The sequence below is a fragment of the Oncorhynchus nerka genome, linkage group LG13 (assembly GCF_034236695.1).
Source record: "Oncorhynchus nerka isolate Pitt River linkage group LG13, Oner_Uvic_2.0, whole genome shotgun sequence".
Taxonomy (NCBI): domain Eukaryota; kingdom Metazoa; phylum Chordata; class Actinopteri; order Salmoniformes; family Salmonidae; genus Oncorhynchus; species Oncorhynchus nerka.
Genome location: NC_088408.1, coordinates 6,343,915 through 6,365,138, shown reverse-complemented (window position 1 = coordinate 6,365,138; position 21,224 = coordinate 6,343,915). Strand labels below are relative to the sequence as shown.

General features: G+C 43.4%; 1 protein-coding gene across 3 annotated transcripts in view; it reads left to right on the top strand.

Moving 5' to 3' along the window:
- Positions 1-21,224, top strand: part of ptk2ba (protein tyrosine kinase 2 beta, a) — a 129,075-nt gene that overhangs the window by 83,705 nt on the left and 24,146 nt on the right. For 2 of the 3 annotated variants that reach the window (XM_065026148.1, XM_065026150.1), the window contains 13 exons: positions 1,213-1,292; positions 1,418-1,480; positions 2,274-2,328; positions 2,721-2,861; positions 3,305-3,379; positions 10,821-10,922; positions 11,579-11,696; positions 11,851-11,890; positions 13,443-13,480; positions 13,654-13,695; positions 15,008-15,607; positions 18,264-18,364; positions 19,300-19,415. In XM_065026148.1, coding sequence (XP_064882220.1) covers positions 1,213-1,292; positions 1,418-1,480; positions 2,274-2,328; positions 2,721-2,861; positions 3,305-3,379; positions 10,821-10,922; positions 11,579-11,696; positions 11,851-11,890; positions 13,443-13,480; positions 13,654-13,695; positions 15,008-15,607; positions 18,264-18,364; positions 19,300-19,415 — 1,571 coding nt within the window. The remainder of the gene's footprint in view (positions 1-1,212; positions 1,293-1,417; positions 1,481-2,273; positions 2,329-2,720; positions 2,862-3,304; positions 3,380-10,820; positions 10,923-11,578; positions 11,697-11,850; positions 11,891-13,442; positions 13,481-13,653; positions 13,696-15,007; positions 15,608-18,263; positions 18,365-19,299; positions 19,416-21,224) is intronic. The other variant, XM_065026149.1, reaches the window with a different exon arrangement.

Here is a 21,224-nt window from a genome sequence, read left to right as displayed (position 1 = left end):
CTACTCTGACTATGTAGAGAATACATTACTACTGTATGGAGAGAACACATTACTACTCTTACTATGGAGAGAACACATTACTACTCTGACTATGTAGAGAACACATTACTACTCTGACTATGTAGAGAATACATTACTACTCCGTGGAGAGAACACATTACTACTCTATGGAGAGAACACATTAATACTCTATGGAGAGAACACATTACTACTCCGTGGAGAGAACACATTACTACTCCGTGGAGAGAACACATTACTACTCTATGGAGAGAACACATTAATACTCTATGGGGAGAACACATTAATACTCTGTGGAGAGAACACATTACTACTCTATGGAGAGAACACATTAATACTCTATGGGGAGAACACATTAATACTCTATGGAGAGAACACATTACTACTCCGTGGAGAGAACACATTACTACTCTATGGAGAGAACACATTACTACTCCGCGGAGAGAACACATTACTACTCTATGGAGAGAACACATTACTACTCCGTGGAGAGAACACATTACTACTCTATGGAGAGAACACATTACTACTCTATGGAGAGAACACATTACTACTCCGCGGAGAGAACACATTACTACTCTGTGGAGAGAACACATTACTACTCCGTGGAGAGAACACATTACTACTCTGTGGAGAGAACACATTACTACTCCGTGGAGAGAACACATTAATACTCTATGGAGAGAACACATTAATACTCTATGGAGAGAACACATTAATACTCTATGGAGAGAACACATTAATACTCTATGGAGAGAACACATTAATACTCTATGGGGAGAACACATTAATACTCTGTGGAGGGAACACATTAATACTCTATGGAGAGAACACATTAATACTCTGTGGAGAGAACACATTACTACTCTATGGAGAGAACACATTAATACTCTATGGAGAGAACACATTAATACTCTATGGGGAGAACACATTAATACTCTATGGGGAGAACACATTACTACTCTATGGGGAGAAAAATATTATTCTCTCTGTAAAAAACCCATGAATGCTTTTCAGATCTTCATCATCCAAGACAACTCGCTGATGTCTGGTGCTTGTGTGAATACTTTAGATGCGTAGTGACTACATACAGCTAAGAATGAATGTGTTCTCTCTGTATTTGCCTGTGTTAAATGTGTAGTGACTACATGCAGCTAAGAATGAATGTGTTCTCTCTGTATTTGCCTGTGTTAGGTGCGTAGTGACTACATGCAGTACCATGCCAGTAAAGTCAGTGATGTAATGGCCCTGCAGCTGGGATGTCTGGAGATCAGGTGAGGTTGTGGATTTCCCTTCTGGATCTTGTATTAGACAGCGTCAACACATGACAGTTGGCTTGGTCCGTATAGGGCTTCGTTCGGCACGTCATGTTGTGTTGTCTCTTCTGCTTTGCCTTCAGGAGGTTCTATAAAGACATGAATGCTAAAGGCCTGGAGAAAAAGTCCAACTTTGAAGTGTTAGAGTAAGTATGTACGTTTGTTTCTTCTCCTCCCTACTAACCTTCACTTCTTCTTCTTCTTCTCCTCCCTACTAACCTTCACTTCTTCTTCTTCTTCTCCCTACTAACCTTCACTTCTTCTTCTTCTCCTCCCTACTAACCTTCACTTCTTCTTCTTCTTCTCCCTACTAACCTTCACTTCTTCTTCTTCTTCTTCTCCCTACTAACCTTCACTTCTTCTTCTTCTTCTTCTCCCTACTAACCTTCACTTCTTCTTCTCCCTACTAACCTTCACTTCTTCTTCTTCTCCTCCCTACCAACCTTCACTTCTTCTTCTTCTTCTCCCTACTAACCTTCACTTCTTCTTCTTCTCCCTACTAACCTTCACTTCTTCTTCTTCTTCTTCTCCCTACTAACCTTCACTTCTTCTTCTTCTTCTTCTCCCTACTAACCTTCACTTCTTCTTCTCCCTACTAACCTTCACTTCTTCTTGTTCTCCTCCCTACTAACCTTCACTTCTTCTTCTTCTCCTCCCTACTAACCTTCACTTCTTCTTCTTCTTCTCCCTACTAACCTTCACTTCTTCTTCTTCTTCTTCTTCTCCCTACTAACCTTCACTTCTTCTTCTTCTTCTTCTCCCTACTAACCTTCACTTCTTCTTGTTCTCTTCCCTACTAACCTTCACTTCTTCTTCTTCTCCTCCCTACTAACCTTCACTTATTCCTCTTCTCCTCCCTACTAACCTTCACTTCTATGACTTAAAAAAAAAAAAAAATCACGATTGATTGTTTGATTCTACCTGGTCTCTCCAATGAAGGAAGGACGTGGGGCTGAACCTGTTCTTCCCTCAGGAGCTCATCGACAGCATGAAGGTACATTTATACATTTATACATTTATACATTTTTTTATTATATCCGCACGATCGTTTCAAATATTATTGGAAGTTTCTACGAGTATAAATTAGGTTGTAAATGAGCCTACTTCACTTTTACAATCAACAAGGATCATTTCTGATCATTTTCTACGCTAGCAGTGTTGTTTACCCTCCTCAAAAATGGGGTTAGGTTAGGGTCACTATTACTAACAGAAATAATTAGTTTTATTAATATAATGTTGTGATGTTCTGTCCCAGTCTCGTCATCTTCTTAACCTGATCTAGTAGACTTTCCAGCAGTACGTTACTCTGAAAGAGGGGGGGGGGGTCACTATTACTAACAGAAATAATTAGTTTTATTAATATAATGTTGTGATGTTCTGTCCCAGTCTCGTCATCTTCGTAAGATGATCCAGCAGACGTTCCAGCAGTACGCCACTCTGAAGGAGGATGAGTGTATGGTTAACTTCTTCCAGACACTCACCGACTTCATCACCGTTGGCGAAGAGGTCTACCCTTGTGAACTGGTGGTGAGTGTTGCGGCTGGCTTTACAGACAACAAGGATGCACTGCAAATACCTGATCTCAAATGCACTGCAAATACCTGATCTCAAATGCACTGCAAATACCTGATCTCAAATGCACTGCAAATACCTGACCTCACTGCAAATACCTGACCTCACTGCAAACACCTGACCTCACTGCAAATACCTGATCTCAAATGCTCTGCAAATACCTGACCTCACTGCAAATACCTGACCTCACTGCAAATACCTGACCTCACTGCAAATACCTGATCTCAAATGCTCTGCAAATACCTGATCTCAAATGCTCTGCAAATATCCAAGTGTGGACTTTCCTAATTCGTTTGTAACTGCTGACGTTTTTTAGTGGGGTTACAAGAATCTACAATTACAGTCTGAGGTTTGTCAAGAAATGAAAGTTAACTTGCAACCCCACTGTTTGTCCACAGCAAGGCTGGAGTCTGTCAGTAGAGCTGGTGATAGGAGCCAGGGGCATTCGCCAACGCACCCATAAAGACTCAGCAGTAAGCAGGATGTTAACTGTTTACACTAACCCAGAAAGATTCAGTGGTGGTAACTGTATATACTAACCCAGAAAGATTCAGTGGTAGGCAGTGGTGTTAACTGTTTACACTAACCCAGAAAGATTCAGTGGTAGGCAGTGGTGTTAACTGTATATACTAAACCAGAAAGATTCAGTGGTAGGCAGGGTGTTAACTGTATATACTAACCCAGAAAGATTCAGTGGTGTTAACTGTTCACATTGCATTCGGAAAGTATTCAGACCCCTTGAATTTTCTACATTTTGTTATGTTTACACTCTTATTCTAAAATGGATTAAATTGTTTTTTACCTCATAAATGTATTAAAAATAAAAAACAAACATCAAACATAATTTATATTTTAAACTGAAATACCACATTTACATAAGTATTCAGACCCTTTACTCAGTACTTTGTTGAAGCACCTTTGGCAGCGATTACAGCCTCAAGTCTTCTTAGGGATGATGCTACAAGCTTGGCACACCTGTATTTGGGGGGTTTCTCCCATTCTTCTCTGCAGATCCTCTCAAACTCTGTCAGGTTGGATGGGGAGCGTCGCTGCACAACTATTTTCAGGTCTGTCCAGAAATGTTCAATAGGGTTCAAGTCCGGTCTCTGGCTGGGCCAATCAAAGACATTCAGAGACTTGTCCTGGAGCCTCTCCTGAGTTGTCTTGGCTGTGTACTTAGGGTCGTTGTCCTGTTGGAAGGTGATCCTTCGCTCCAGTCTGAGGTCCTGAGCGCTCTGGAGCAGGTTTTCATCAAGGATCTTTCTGTACTTTGCTCATCTTTGCCTCGATCCTGACTGGTCTCCCAGTCCCTGCCGCTGAAAAAACATCCCCTCAACATGATGCTGCCACCACCATGCTTCACCATAGAGTTGGTGTCAGGTTTCCTCCAGGCGTGACGCTTGGCATTCAGGCCAAAGAGTTCAATCTTGGTTTTATCTGACCAGAGAATCTTGTTTCTCATGGTCTGCGAGTCTTTAGGTGCCTTTTGGCAAACTTCAAGCGGGCTGTCATGTGCCTTTTACTGAGGAGTGGCTTCTGTCTGGCCACTCTACTATAAAACACTGATTGGTGGAGTGCTGTCGTTCTGGAAAGTTCTCTCATCTCCACAGAGGAACTCTAGAGCTCTGTCAGAGTGATCATCGGGTTCTTGGTCACCTCCCTGACCAAGGTGCCTTCCCCGATTGGTCAGTTTGTCTGTGCGGCCAGCTCTAGGAAGAGTCTTGGTGGTTCCAAACTTCTTCCATTTGAATAATTATGGAGGCCAATGTGTTCTTGGGGACCTTCAATGCTGCAGAAATGTTTTGGTACCCTTCCCCAGATCTGTGCCTCGACACAATCCTGTCTTGGAGCTTTAAGGACAATTCCTTCAACCTCATGGCTTGGTTTTTGCTCTGACATGCACTGTCAAGTGTTGGACCTTATATAGAGAGGTGTGTGCCTTTCCAAATCATGTCCAATCAATTTAATTCACCACAGGTGAACTCCAATCAAGTTGTAGAAACATCTCAAGGAAGATCAATGGAAACAGGATGCACCTGAGCGCAATTTCTCTCTTGGTAAAGGGTTTGAATACTTATGTAAATAAGGTATTTTTTTTATATATATTTTTTATATTTTATATATATATTTATACACACATTTTTAAAAAAAATAATCTATAAACCTGTTTCTGCTTTGTCACTATGGGGTATTGAGTGCAGATTGCTGATTTTTAAAGAATATTTATTCAATTTTAGAATAAGGCTGTAATGTAACAAAATGTTGAAAAACTCAAGTGGTCTGATTACTTTCCGAAGGCACTGTATATGTTGCCATTTCATCATTTTCATTGCATTATCATGAATGCTTTCTGACCGTGATTCTCATATTGTTCCTGTCCCAGGTTGGGTGCTGAATCCTCCTCTGTAATCCTCTTCTATAATCCTCCTCTATAATCCTCCTAGATAAACCTCCTCTATAATCCTCCTCTATAACCCTCCTCTATAATCCTCCTCTATAATCCTCCTCTGTAATCCTCTTCTGTAATCCTCCTCTATAATCCTCCTCTATAACCCTCCTCTATAATTCTCCTCTATAATCCTCTATAATCCTCCTCTATAATCCTCTTCTGTAATCCTCCTCTGTAATCCTCTTCTGTAATCCTCCTCTATAATCCTCCTCTATAATCCTCCTCTGTAATCCTCCTCTGTAATCCTCCTAGATAAACCTCCTCTGTAATCCTCATCTGTAATCCTCCTCTGTAATCCTCCTCTATAATCCTTCTCTGTAATCCTCTATAATCCTCCTAGATAAACCTCCTCTATAATCCTCCTCTATAATCCTCCTCTATAACCCTCCTCTATAATCCTCCTCTATAATCCTCCTCTGTAATCCTCTTCTGTAATCCTCTATAATTCTCCTCTATAATCCTCCTCTATAATCCTCCTCTGTAATCCTCCTCTATAACCCTCCTCTATAACCCTCCTCTATAATCCTCCTCTATAATCCTCCTCTATAATTATCCTCTATAATCCTACTAGATAAACCTCCTCTATAATTCTCCTCTATAATCCTCCTCTATAATCCTCCTCTGTAATCCTCTTCTGTAATCCTCCTCTGTAATCCTCCTCTATTTTAATCCTCTGTAATCCTCCTCTATAATCCTCCTCTGTAATCCTCCTCTGTAATCCTCCTCTATAATCCTCTGTAATCCTCCTCTGTAATCATCCTCTGTAATCCTCCTCTGTAATCCTCCTCTGTAATCCTCCTCTGTAATCCTCCTCTATAATCCTCCTCTATAATCCTCTTCTGTAATCCTCCTCTGTAATCCTCCTCTATAATCCTCCTCTATAATTATCCTCTATAATCCTACTAGATAATCCTCCTCTATAATCCTCCTCTATAATCCTCTTCTGTAATCCTCCTCTATAATCCTCCTCTATAATTCTCCTCTATAATCCTCCTCTATAATCCTCCTCTGTAATCCTCTTCTGTAATCCTCCTCTGTAATCCTCCTCTATTTTAATCCTCTGTAATCCTCCTCTATAATCCTCCTCTGTAATCCTCTTCTGTAATCCTCCTCTATAATCCTCCTCTGTAATCCTCCTCTATAATCCTCCTCTGTAATCCTCTTCTGTAATCCTCCTCTGTAATCCTCCTCTATAATCCTCCTCTATAATCCTCTTCTGTAATCCTCCTCTATAATCCTCTTCTGTAATACTCCTCTGTAATCCTCCTCTGTAATCCTCTATAATCCTCCTCTATAATCCTCCTAGATAAACCTCCTCTATAATCCTCCTCTATAACCCTCCTCTATAATCCTCCTCTATAATCCTCCTCTGTAATCCTCTTCTGTAATCCTCTATAATTCTCCTCTATAATCCTCCTCTATAATCCTCCTCTGTAATCCTCCTCTATAACCCTCCTCTATAATCCTCCTCTATAATCCTCCTCTATAATTCTCCTCTATAATCCTCCTAGATAAACCTCCTCTATAATCCTCCTCTATAATCCTCTTCTATAATCCTCCTCTATAATCCTCCTCTGTAATCCTCTTCTGTAATCCTCCTCTATAATCCTCCTCTGTAATCCTCCTCTATAACCCTCCTCTATAATCCTCTATAATCCTCCTCTATAATCCTCTTCTGTAATCCTCTATAATCCTCCTCTATAACCCTCCTCTATAATCCTCCTCTATAATCCTCCTAGATAACCCTCCTCTATAATCCTCTATACTCCTCCTCTATAATCCTCTATAATCCTCCTCTGTAATCCTCCTCTATAATCCTCCTCTGTAATCCTCCTCTGTAATCCTCCTCTATAATCCTCCTCTGTAATCCTCCTCTGTAATCCTCCTCTATAATCCTCCTCTGTAATCCTCCTCTATAACCCTCCTCTATAATCCTCTATAATCCTCTTCTATAATCCTCCTCTATAATCCTCCTCTATAATCCTCCTCTGTAATCCTCTATAATCCTCCTCTGTAATCCAAAAATAGCTCAGCACTCTGGTGATTGAATTGAAATGAACATGTTTTTTTTTTGCCACACGAATGTTTAGGGTATGAGCCCTTCTTCAGCGTGCATAGGGAGAATGTTACGACAACTGTACAGGCCTCACACAGGTGGGCATAATAGATTCACAGTCAGCATTGACCCAATCAGATCTCAGCAGAAGGAGCTGTGTGGGAAACATGCAAATCGAATAAAAATAACTACAGTTGAAGTCGGAAGTTTAGTGTTACGTACGCCTCGATGAAGAGGGAACGCAACACCCTGCTACAACTAAACTCTCTGTGAAGTGAAAGAGGTATGGACTGTAGGCGTGAGTAAGGATGACAACAGGCAGAATGTGGTACCGTTTACAAGGACTTTATTCCTTTACACGGTAATATGGGGAAAAGGGGCTGGACGGAACCAAAGCAAAGAAAGTAAATGTCAAAGCCCCCTCTCCTATCTAACCTGCCTAACCAATACTCACCTAATTTATCACTTAGGTTGGAGTCATTAAAACACGTTTTTCAACCACTCCACAAATTGCTTGTTAACAAACTATAGTTCTGGCAAGTCCGTTAGGACACCTACTTTGTGCATGACACAAGTCATTTTTCCAAAAATGGTTTACTAACAGATTATTTCACTTATTATTAACTATATCTGTGCCTTTACACAGCTTGGAAAATTCCAGAAAATTATTTCATGGCTTTAGAAGCTTCTGATAGGCTAATTGACATAATTTGAGTCAATTGGAGGTGTACCTGTGGATGTATTTCAAGGCCATACCTTTAAACTCAGTGCTTCTTTGCTTGACATCATGAGAAAATCTAAAGAAATCAGCCAAGACCTCAGAAATAAAATTGTAGACCTCCACAAGTCTGGATCATCCTTGGGAGCAATTTCCAAAAGAAGCTGTAAACAGGTACAAAAGAATCTATATCCACAGTAAAACGAGTCCTATATCAACATAACCTTAAAGGTCGTTCAGCAAGGAAGAAGCCACTGCTCCAAAACCACCATTAAAAAGCCAGACTACGGTTTGCAACTTCACATGGGGACAAAGATCGTACTTTTTGGAGAAATGTCCTCTGGTCTGATGAAACAAAAATAGAACTGTTTGGCCTTAATGACCATCATTATGTTTGGAGGAAAAAGGGAGAGGCTTGCAAGTCGAAGAACACCATCCCAACTGTGAAGCACAGGGGTGGCAGCATCATGTTGTGGGGGTGCTTTGCTACAGAAGGGACTGGTGCACTTCACAAAATAGAAGGCATCAAGAGGAGGGGAATTGTGTGGATATATTGAAGCAACAAGACATCAGTCAGGAAGTTAAATCTTGGTCACAAATGGGTCTTCCAAATGGACAATGACCCCAAGCATACTTCCAAAGATTGGCAAAATGGCTTAAGGACAGCAATGTCAAGGTATTGGAGTGGCCATAACAAAGCCCTTACCTCAATCCTCAATCCTATGTGTGGACAGAACTGAAAAAGCGTGTGTGAGCAAGGAGGCCTACAAACCTGACTCAGTTACACCAGCTCTGTCAGGAGTAATGGGCCAAAATTCACCCAATTTATTGTGGGAAGTTTGTGGAAGTCTACCCGAAACGTTTGAATCAAGTTAAACAATTTAAAGGCAATACTACCAAATACTAATTGAGTGTATGTAAACTTCTGACCCAATGGGAATGTGATGAATGAAATCAAATCTGAAATGAATCATTCTCTCTACTATTATTCTGACATTTCACATTCTTTAAAATAAAGTGGTGATCCTAACTGACCTAAGACAGGGAATTTTTACTAGGATTAAATGTCAGGAATTGTGAAAAACTGAGTTTAAATGTATTTGGCTAAGGTGTATGTAAACTTCCGACTTCAACTGTGCATAGACACTAAAATCCCCACTTCTTCCATAGGAGATACATTCAGAGAGTATTTACTACTGACACTTACTTTTTCCAAATAGTTGTGTTAGCCTGAATTTAAAACGTGTCACTGGCCCACATACAATACCCCAAAATGTCAAAGTGGAAACATGAGGCCAATGGAGACTTAAAAAAAGTTCGGGACCCAATCGACAGAGTGAAAAGGAGGAAGTCTGTACTGAATACAAATATTCCAAAAACATGCATCCTGTTTGCAGCCAGGTACTAAAGTCATCATGCAAAACAATTAACTTCTTGTCCTGAATACAAAGCATTATGTTTATGTAAACTAACGACTTCAACTGTGTATATATGTGAGGGTATTTTCAGCCTACACGTTTATATCCTTCTACAAAATAACTAAAGAAGGAACATTCCTCATTTTTTTTTTACCTTTAGTCAGTTAAAGTCAGTTAAGAACTGACTGAACAAATTCTTATTGTCAATGACTACCTAGGAACAGTGGGTTAACTGGCCTAGGAACAGTGGGTTAACTGGTCTAGGAACAGTGGGTTAACTGGTCTAGGAACAGTGGGGTTAACTGGTCTAGGAACAGTGGGTTAACTGGTCTAGGAACAGTGGGTTAACTGGTCTAGGAACAGTGGGGTTAACTGGTCTAGGAACAGTGGGTTAACTGGTCTAGGAACAGTGGGTTAACTGGCCTAGGAACAGTGGGTTAACTGGCCTAGGAACAGTGGGTTAACTGGCCTAGGAACAGTGGGTTAACTGGTCTAGGAACAGTGGGTTAACTGGCCTAGGAACAGTGGGTTAACTGGCCTAGGAACAGTGGGTTAACTGGCCTAGGAACAGTGGGTTGACTGGTCTAGGAACAGTGGGTTAACTGGCATAGGAACAGTGGGGTTAACTGGTCTAGGAACAGTGGGGTTAACTGGTCTAGGAACAGTGGGTTAACTGGTCTAGGAACAGTGGGTTAACTGGTCTAGGAACAGTGGGTTAACTGGCCTAGGAACAGTGGGTTAACTGGCCTAGCAACAGTGGGTTAACTGGTCTAGGAACAGTGGGTTAACTGGTCTAGGAACAGTGGGTTAACTGGTCTAGGAACAGTGGGTTAACTGGCCTAGGAACAGTGGGTTAACTGGCCTAGGAACAGTGGGTTAACTGGTCTTGGAACAGTGGGGTTAACTGCCTGTTCAGGGGCAGAACGACAGATTTGTACCTTGTCAGCTCAGGGATTTGAACTTGCAACCTTCCGGTTACTAGTCCAACGCTCTAACCACTAGGCTACCCTGCAAGGGTGTCTCTCTTTGGAGAGGTAACACATCCCTATCTCTTCCTCATCCCCATCTGTCCCATCCCCTGCCTGTGTGGGCTCCAGGGTGAAGTTTCCCTTAGGGACAGATCTAGGATCAGCTTCCACTCCCCCAAAACTTACCCTAACCATTAGTGGGGAAAATGCTAAACTGACCCAAGGTCAGTGTCTACACGGCATCTTCACCCTTCACCTGAGGCTTTTAAGTGTATCAGCTAATTGTTTCTCTCTTATACCCCCAGCCTGTGTGTCTAGCGAACTTCAAACAGATCAAGAGCATCAAGTGTTTATCTCAGAGTGACAACAAAGCCCTCCTCAATCTTGACATAGACGGAGCCAGACAGGTACACATTTACAAAATATAGAAAAAAACTTTACTGCTTAAATCAGGACACAGTGAGACCTGGACACATTATTCATGGTCTCAGAGTACTGATCTAGGATCAGTATTGCCTTTAGATCATAATACATAGTTATTTAAACCTGGTCTAGGATCAGTATTGCCTTTAGATCATAATACATAGTTATTTAAACCTGGTCTGGGATCAGTATTGCCTTTAGATCATAATACGTAGTTATTTAAACCTGGTCTAGGATCAGTATTGCCTTTAGATCATAATACATAGTTATTTAAACCTGGTCTAGGATCAGTATTGCCTTTTAGATCATAATACATAGTTATTTAAACCTGGTCTAGGATCAGTATTGCCTTTAGATCATAATACGTAGTTATTTAAACCTGATCTAGGATCATTACATCTACTCTGAGAGACTTTGTGAATAATTGCCCTGAGTCATAACTTGAGATCTGTGTGTGTATCAACAACAACAACAAACACGCAATATTTTTATTGACGTGATAGTTGAGTAAAATGCCTGCATCTTAAGTAATATTCTGCCCTGAAAGGCCAATAGGTCTATGACCCCTTTGACATTATAGTGTTTTGTAATGTGATTTGTAATGGTCAGTAATGTGAATGGTTTGTATCTTCTTCGTCAGCCTCTGTCTATCAACGTGACTAAGTTTGCGATGGCAGAGAACATGGTGGACCTTATTGATGGTTACTGTCGTTTGGAGCACGCCACTGACGAGTCGTTCATCGTCAGACCTAACAAAGGTAAAAGGGGGGAATCAGGAAGTTCACCCAGTCTATATAATGGTTAGGGGAAACACTGAAAGAGTGCATCACAACTTGGGTGTCCTCATTTTCTCGTTTCTCGTCCAATTGAACCAATGTGAAGTAACACCATGTTTTTGTCGTGACCCCATAGACGCCAATCTACGATGTTCCCTTCCAGATCTGCCCACAAAGTGAGTGGATTGAACAAAGCTTAATATTTTGGGGCTTTTTTTTCTATAACAAATCACTATGCTGGAACTGAACTGTACATATTGAAGAGTAGTTGTTGGAACATCGGATGTAAGCTCAAGTGAAAAGTGAGTCTTTCGGAGTGTTTTATCAACGAGACAGGAAGTGTTATTGTAACAGTGTGCCTGGTGCATTGAGGAACTATAAACCCAGGATTGATGATCCTCTCCTCCAACTCTGGCTGTCTCTCCTCCCCTCCTCTGGCTGTCTCTCCTCCCCTCCTCTGGCTGTCTCTCCTCTCCTCCTCCGTCTGTCTCTCCTCCCCTCCTCTGGCTGTCTCTCCTCCCCTCCTCTGGCTGTCTCTCCTCGCCTCCTCTGGCTGTACTCTCCTCTCCTCCTCTGGCTGTCTCTCCTCTCCTACTCTGGCTGTCTCTCCTCCCCTCCTCTGGCTGTCTCTCCTCGCCTCCTCTGGCTGTCTCTCCTTCTACTCTGGCTGTCTCTCCTCGCCTCCTCTGGCTGTCTCTCCTCGCCTCCTCTGGCTGTCTCTCCTTCTACTCTGGCTGTCTCTCCTCCCCTCCTCTGGCTGTCTCTCCTCGCCTCCTCTGGCTGTCTCTCCTCTCCTCCTCTGGCTGTCTCTCCTCGCCTCCTCTGGCTGTCTCTCCTCGCCTCCTCTGGCTGTCTCTCCTTCTACTCTGGCTGTCTCTCCTCCCCTCCTCTGGCTGTCTCTCCTCGCCTCCTCTGGCTGTCTCTCCTCTCCTCCTCTGGCTGTCTCTCCTCGCCTCCTCTGGCTGTCTCTCCTCGCCTCCTCTGGCTGTCTCTCCTCTCCTCCTCCGGCTGTCTCTCCTCGCCTCCTCTGGCTGTCTCTCCTTCTACTCTGGCTGTCTCTCCTCTCCTCCTCTGGCTGTCTCTCCTCTCCTCCTCTGGCTGTCTCTCCTCTCCTCCTCTGGCTGTCTCTCCTTCTCCTCCGGCTGTCTCTCCTTCTCCTCCGGCTGTCTCTCCTCGCCTCCTCTGGCTGTCTCGCCTCTCCTCCTCTGGCTGTCTCTCCTTCTACTCTGGCTGTCTCTCCTCTCCTCCTCTGGCTGTCTCGCCTCTCCTCCTCTGGCTGTCTCTCCTTCTACTCTGGCTGTCTCTCCTCGCCTCCTCTGGCTGTCTCGCCTCTCCTCCTCTGGCTGTCTCTCCTTCTACTCTGGCTGTCTCTCCTCTCCTCCTCTGGCTGTCTCTCCTCTCCTCCTCTGGCTGTCTCTCCTTCTCCTCCGGCTGTCTCTCCTTCTCCTCCGGCTGTCTCTCCTCTCCTCCTCTGGCTGTCTCGCCTCTCCTCCTCTGGCTGTCTCTCCTCTCCTCCTCTGGCTGTCTCTCCTCTCCTCCTCTGGCTGTCTCTCCTCTCCTCCTCTGGCTGTCTCTCCTCTCCTCCTCCGTCTGTCTCTCCTCTCCTCCTCTGGCTGTCTCTCCTCTCCTCCTCTGGCTGTCTCTCCTCTCCTCCTCTGGCTGTCTCTCCTCTCCTCCTCTGGCTGTCTCTCCTCTCCTCCTCTGGCTGTCTCTCCTTCCCCTCTGTAGTCAAATGGAAAACCCAGGTTGCTTCAGATATAGCATGGGTGAGTTATTATCTACCAAGACTGCTTTCATCTTTGTTTGACGAGTATCACGATTCATTATTACTCTTTGTTCAAATCAATACAGTGCCTATGGGGGGGTGGGGCAATGTGTCTCAAGTTGACCCATCTGTTTTTGACCACAAACTGACATCATCAAATATCCTATCGGTCAGGATCTGAAATCTACGCTGAGATTGATGAACGACCGAGGTCTGGTAAGTAGTACGTTTCCTGAAGTCCACGATCAGCACCTTCGTTTTGTTGACGTTGAGGTTATTTTCCTGGCACCACTCTGCTAGGGCCCTCACCTCCTCCCTGTAGACTGTCTCGTCATTGTTGGTAATCAGGCCTACTACTGTTGTGTCGTCTGCAAACTTGATGATTGAGTTGGAGGCGTGCGTGGCCTCGCAGTCATGGGTGAACAGGGAGTACAGGAGGGGGCTTAGCATGCACCCTTGTGGGGCCCCCTGTGTTGAGGATCAGCGTAGTGGAGGTGTTGTTTCCTACCTTCACCACCTGGGGGGCGTCAGGAAGTCCAGGACCCAGTTGCACAGGGTGGGTTTCAGATCCAGGGCCCCGAGCTTGATAATGAGCTTGGAGGGTACTAAGGTGTTGAACGCTGAGCTGTAGGCAATGAACATCATTCTCACATAGGTATTCCTCTTGTCCAGATGGGATAGGGCAGTGTGCAGTGAGATGGTGATTGCATCGTCTGCGGATCTATTGGGGCGGTTTGCAAATTGAAGTGTGTCTAGTGTGGCTGGTAAAGGGTGAGGTGATGTGATTAACTTGCCTCTCAAAGCACTTCATGATATACATTTAGTTCATTTACCTTTGCTTTCTTGGGTACAGGAACAATGGTGGACATCTTGAAGCAAGTGGGGAAAGCAGACTGAGATAGGGAGAGATTGAATGTGTCCGTGAACACTTCAGCCAGCTGGTCTGCGCATGCTTTGAGAATGCGGCTTGGGATGCCGTCTGGGCCTGCAGCCTTGCGAGGGTTAACACGCTTAAAGGATTTACTCACATCGGCTACAGTCTTTGGGAGCATGGATTCCGATTGTTCAGACCTGTGTTGAATAGACCTTAGCACGGGTACTTCCTGTTTGAGTTTCTGCCAATAGGAAGGGAGGAGCAGGATTGAGTCGTGATCTGATTTGCCGAAAGGGAGGGCGGGGGAGGGCCTTGTAGCCATCCCGGAAGGGAGAGTAACGATGGTCGAGAGTTTTTGATGCTCGAGGACTACAGGCAATGTGTTGATAGAACTTCGTTAGCGTTTACCTCAGATTTGCCTTCTATTATCTACTGTATGTTCTATGATCTGCTGTATGTTCTATGATCTACTGTATGATCTATGATCTACTGTATGTTCTATGATCTGCTGTATGTTCTATGATCTGCTGTATATTCTACTGTATGTTCTATGATCTACTGTATGTTCTACTGTATGTTCTATGATCTACTGTATATTCTAAGTTGTAAGTTCCATGACAGCTACTCATGGTGTTGTTGTATGCTTGGTTCCAGTGGTGAAGTATGGAATCCACAGAGATGACATTGTTCTGGGACGGATACTTGGCGAGGGTTTTTTCGGGGAGGTCTATGAAGGAATGTACAAGAAATCGGCAAGTCTGTCTCCTGACACCCTACTCATACAGTCAATTCTAACACCTCAAATGTGTCTAACTTTTTGTGTGTGTGTGTGTGTGTGTGTCTGGTTTGTGTGTGTGTGTGTGTGTGTGTCTGGTCTCTGTGTTTGTGTGTGTGTGTGTGTGTGTGTGTGTCTGGTCTCTGTGTGTGTGTGTGTGTGTGTGTGTGTGTCTGGTCTCTGTGTTTGTGTGTGTGTGTGTGTGTCTGGTCTCTGTGTTTGTGTGTGTGTGTGTGTGTGTCTGGTCTCTGTGTTTGTGTGTGTGTGTGTGTGTGTGTGTGTGTGTCTGGTCTCTGTGTTTGTGTGTGTGTGTGTGTCTGGTCTCTGTGTTTGTGTGTGTGTGTGTGTCTGGTCTCTGTATGTGTGTGTGTGTCTGGTCTCTGTGTTTGTGAACCAGAATGGGGAGAGATTAAGCGTGGCGGTGAAGACCTGTAAAGACTGTTCACCTGACATCATGGAGAAGTTCATGAGTGAAGCAGGTACAGAGCAAATACTGATCACCACCAACTCACTAGCCTTGTGGTTAGAGTGTCCGCCCTGAGATTGAAAAGTTGGGATCCCCGGGGCCCAAGTCATACCAAAGACACCAGTGGTGTAATTTATTACATTTTTTTGCAGACCTCATAAGGTGTCTCTTGATTTGGTCTAAAAAATAGTTTGACGCACCTGTGTGTCAATCTAAGTAACATAATTTTAAAAATCGCAATCAAAATCGTCTGAATTTAAAAAATAAATGTATGGTCTGCATCTCAATCCACTGCATCCTCCTATGTCGGCCTTCCTCATCTGGTGGAAGGTGGCAGAGCTACAACGGTGTTTGTCAGACCAGGAGACATCCTGAAAATCTTCTGTAGCATCCGAACAGTTTGGCCTACAAACTAATGTGGAAAGAGGAGATTCTCACGAACGCGTCTGTAGCATCAGAACAGTTTGGCCTACAAACTAATGTGGAAAGACGATATTCTCACGAACACGATGGTGTTCTCCATTTTTCTCTACGACCCCCACAAGTGTCACAGGACTAGTCTGAAGGTAACCACGGTAACTCATACAAATAAATGGAATTATATGGAGGTAGTTTTGTGCCAACAAAAATAAGAGGTTAAATATATTTCCAAAAAACATTAAATATTTCCTGAGCTTTCTTATATGTCCATATTCAAAACCGTATTCCTTGACAGTCTTTTATTGTCATTAATGAATGAAACCGTATTCCTTGACAGTCTTTTATTGTCATTAATGAATGAAACCGTATTCCTTGACAGTCTTTTATTGTCATTAATGAATGAAACCGTATTCCTTGACAGTCTTTTATTGTCATTAATGAATGAAACCGTATTCCTTGACAGTCTTTTATTGTCATTAATTAATGTGTTATTCAATGAGATTTTATAGGCTGTAGTAGTAAAGGCCGAATTCAATATTTTATCAAATATTTTTTTCATATTATGGGAATATTTGCGTTTACCCACCTCTTTAGGTAATATGGGAATTTGTTTTAAGCAATATGGGAATTTGTTTTAAGCAATATGGGAATTTGTTTTAAACAATATGGGAATTTGTTTTGGCAAAATTAGAGTATACCCACCTCTTCAGGCAATATGGGAATTTGTTTTGGCAAAATTAGAATATACCCACTTCTTCAGGCAATATGGGAATTTGTTTAGGCAAAATTAGAGTATACCCACTTCTTGGCACTCAGCATTAAGGAGAGATTGGGGGTGTGGCCCTGCGATAGACGAGTGTCCTGTACATAAAGCTGTCTCACTACAGAAACAGGAGAAAGACTAGTGTCCTGTCCAGGGGGTGTCCTGTACATCAAGCTGTCTCACTACAGAAACAGGAGAAAGACTAGTGTCCTGTCCAGGGGGTGTCCTGTACATCAAGCTGTCTCACTACAGAAACAGGAGACAGACTAGTGTCCTGTCCAGGGGGTGTCCTGTACATCAAGCTGTCTCACTACAGAAACAGGAGAAAGACTAGTGTCCTGTCCAGGGGGTGTCCTGTACATCAAGCTGCCTCACTACAGAAACAGGAGAAAGACTAGTGTCCTGTCCAGGGGGTGTCCTGTACATCAAGCTGTCTCACTACAGAAACAGGAGAAAGACTAGTGTCCTGTCCAGGGGGTGTCCTGTACATCAAGCTGCCTCACTACAGAAACAGGAGAAAGACTAGTGTCCTGTCCAGGGGGTGTCCTGGTTCATCAAGCTGTCTCACTAAAGAAACAGGAGAAAGACTAGTGTCCTGTCTCCGTTCTGTACATTACCTTGTAAATAATGGACAATGCACCGGGACGAGGCGGAGCCGAGTTTGCAGAGTTCATTTTTCCAAGGTAATGTACAGAACTGAGATGTTTATCCCGCTTATACCACAAACAATACTAAAGCACACGTTTATCGGTATTGTCACGATGTTCGTAATAATGATGTTCGGAGCGTACTTTGTGTTCCACATACTTTTAATGAATAAAGTGAAACTTAACTAAATACAAAACAAATAAAGAATAAAGGAACCGTGACGACAATGCAGTGGCAACAGATCACTAAACATAAACAATATCCCATAAAGCCACAGGTGGGAAACATGCTACATAAGTATGATCCCCAATTAGAGACAATGATAACAGCTGCCTCTAATTGGGAATCATACAAATCACCATAGAAAATCAAACCTAGAACCCCACATAGAAAATATAAACTAGAACAACCCCCCCCCCCAGTCACGCCAGGCTTTCTATGGTCAGGACGTGACAGGTATAAATAATTGTTTGCTAGAGATATATTAATGGACCCAGTTGTTCGTCCTGTATGTCTTGCCTAGTTAAATAAAGATAAAATAAATAAAAAAGACATACTATTAGTAAGTATTATTATAATTTTTGTATCCAGTCGGATGAACACTCCAAACAGCCTACCCGATCACTCTGAGGCGTCCGCATGGTCCCAAAGCACACCCTTGCCTTGTACCACATTCCAATGATAAAACTGGGGGGGGTCAAAAATTCAATTTCAAGATGTGTGTGTGGGGGGGGGGGGGGGTACATGTCCCCCCCGTACACTGTGAAGGTTGCGCCCCTGTGTATCCCCCTCGTAATGTAACCAAAAAGTTGTATGGTTAAACCTGTCCATTCTCCAGTGATCATGAAGAACCTGAAACACCCCCACATCGTCAGTCTGATCGGTGTCATAGAGGAAGACCCAGTGTGGATTGTCATGGAGTTATACCAGTATGGAGAGGTGAGAACTACAGCCATACTATGTTGTTAGCCATGACGCTATGTTGTTAGCCATGACGCTATGTTGTTAGCCATGACGCTATGTTGTTAGCCATGACACATGGGTGTGTTTGTAAATTCGCTCTGGCTATCTAATCCGATTTCTGAGTGTGCCAGATTGCAGAAGAAGTTATGAATTTACAAATGCTCAACACAGTTAGTCACCAACGCTCTGGATAACATGAAAACAGTCTAACCAGCTCTGCTAGGGCGAGTAAAATGGTCAGAGTGAGGTGTTCTCTCATTTATGTATGGAAGTAGCCGGCAAGCTAGCTAACTTTCGCCTGTTAGCTTGGGTGCTTGACTGCAATTGTGAGGTCAGAATGCTCAGATCAACCCTATTCCTCGGGCCAGAGCGTCCAGTGTGCCCTCTGAACGCTCCTAGAGCGAAAAGCTCTCTGGCACTCCAGTGTGAATTAACGAATGCATCCTATGTTGTTAGCCATTATGCTATGCTGTTAGCCATGACGTTATATTGTTAGCCATGATGTTATATTGTTATTGTTAGCCATGACGTTATGTTGTTAGCCATGACGTTATGTTGTTAGCCATGACGCTATGTTGCTAGCCATGATGCTATGTTGTTAGCTATAATGCTACGTTTTTAGCCATGACGTTATGTTGCTAGCCATGACGCTATGTTGTTAGCCATAATGCAAGCCATAATGCTATGATTTTAGCCATGATGTGTGAATCGTCATGGAGCTTTACCAGTGTGGCTAAGTGAGACAACATTAGCCAAAATGAACTTGGAAACACGGATGCACTTGACTTATAGCACAATTTCTCCTGTCAGACCTGGGATTCAAACCAGTGACTCTCCAGGCGCTTCTCTACCAGATTCTCCTGCCTGCTAGCTGGTAGCTGCCCTATCATTCTGTTCCATCTGTCTTCCAGCTGGGCAAATACCTAGAAGAGAACAAGCACAAGCTGACCAACATAACGCTGGTCCTCTTCAGCCTGCAGATCTGTAAAGCTCTGGTCTACCTGGAAGGAATCAACATGGTGCACAGGTAGGAGGAGGCTATACGGACACGCCTGGGGTCTCACGCAGCGAGAGCAGAGTGGAGATAAACTGATCCAGTCCAGTCAGTCATCCCAGCTAGCTAGTTCATGCTTGTGGCCAGAAACTTCAACGAGAATTTGAAAGTTGTCTGTCGAAGTTGGGAGAATGTACAGAATCATTCCCTTTTCACTGGAGTCATTTGTTATGTAGATGTTAATGCCGTAGTTTTACATTTTCTGTGAAAATCACCACAATAAATGTGCTTTAGCTGTCACCCTGGCCTGATATTAGCTTCACCTTCTAACTACTTCCCTGTCCTTACTGGCCTGATATTAGCTTCACCTTCTAACTACTTCACTGTCCTTACTGGCCTGATAACTACTTCCCTCTCCTTACTGGCCTGATATTAGCTTCACCTTCTAACTACTTCCCTCTCCATACTGGCCTGATATTAGCTTCACCTTCTAACTACTTCCCCCTCCATACTGGCCTGATATTAGCTTCACCTTCTAACTACTTCCCTCTCCATACTGGCCTGATATTAGCTTCACCTTCTAACTACTGCCCTCTCCATACTGGCCTGATATTAGCATCACCTTCTAACTACTTCCCTCTCCATACTGGCCTGATATTAGCTTCACCTTCTAACTACTTCCCTGTCCTTACTGGCCTGATATTAGCTTCACCTTCTAAGTACTTCCATGCCCTTACTGGCCTGATATTAGCTTCACCTTCTAACTACTTCCCCCTCCTTACTGGCCTGATATTAGCTTCACCTTCTAACTACTTCCCTGTCCATACTGGCCTGATATTAGCTTCACCTTCTAACTACTTCCCTGTCCATACTGGCCTGATATTAGCTTCACCTTCTAACTACTTCCCCCTCCTTACTGGCCTGATATTAGCTTCACCTTCTAACTACTTCCCTCTCCTTACTGGCCTGATATTAGCTACACCTTCTAACTACTTCCCTGTTCATACTGGCCTGATATTAGCGTCACCTTCTAACTACTGCCCCTCCTTACTGGCCTGATATTAGCTTCACCTTCTAACTACTTCCCTGTCCATACTGGCCTGATATTAGCTTCACCTTCTAACTACTTCCCTGTTCATACTGGCCTGATATTAGCGTCACCTTCTAACTACTGCCCCCTCCATACTGGCCTGATATTAGCTTCACCTTCTAACTACTTCCCTGTCCATACTGGCCTGATATTAGCTTCACCTTCTAACTACTTCCCTGTCCATACTGGCCTGATATTAGCGTCACCTTCTAACTACTTCCCTGTCCTTACTGGCCTGATATTAGCTTCACCTTCTAACTACTTCCCTGTCCATACTGGCCTGATATTAGCTTCACCTTCTAACTACTTCCCTCTCCATACTGGCCTGATATTAGCTTCACCTTCTAACTACTTCCCTCTCCATACTGGCCTGATATTAGCTTCACCTTCTAACTACTTCCCTGTCCTTACTGGCCTGATATTAGCTTCACCTTCTAACTACTTCCCTGTCCATACTGGCCTGATATCAGCTTCACCTTCTAACTACTTCCCTGTCCTTACTGGCCTGATATTAGCGTCACCTTCTAACTACTTCCCTGTCCTTACTGCAGGACAGCAGTGCTCAGTATTAGTCGACAAGCAGCAACAAAGGTCACATTGTGTTTCACGTTGTTCTGTTACTGGTTGGCAGCACCAAGTCTCTCCACTGATCAGTAGGCATCAGTGACATCCGGATGGTTACTACCAATATTACAAAGTTATTTCTTGTGTAGGCTGCTATCCTACTCAGAATATAATCAAGTGGGACGTAT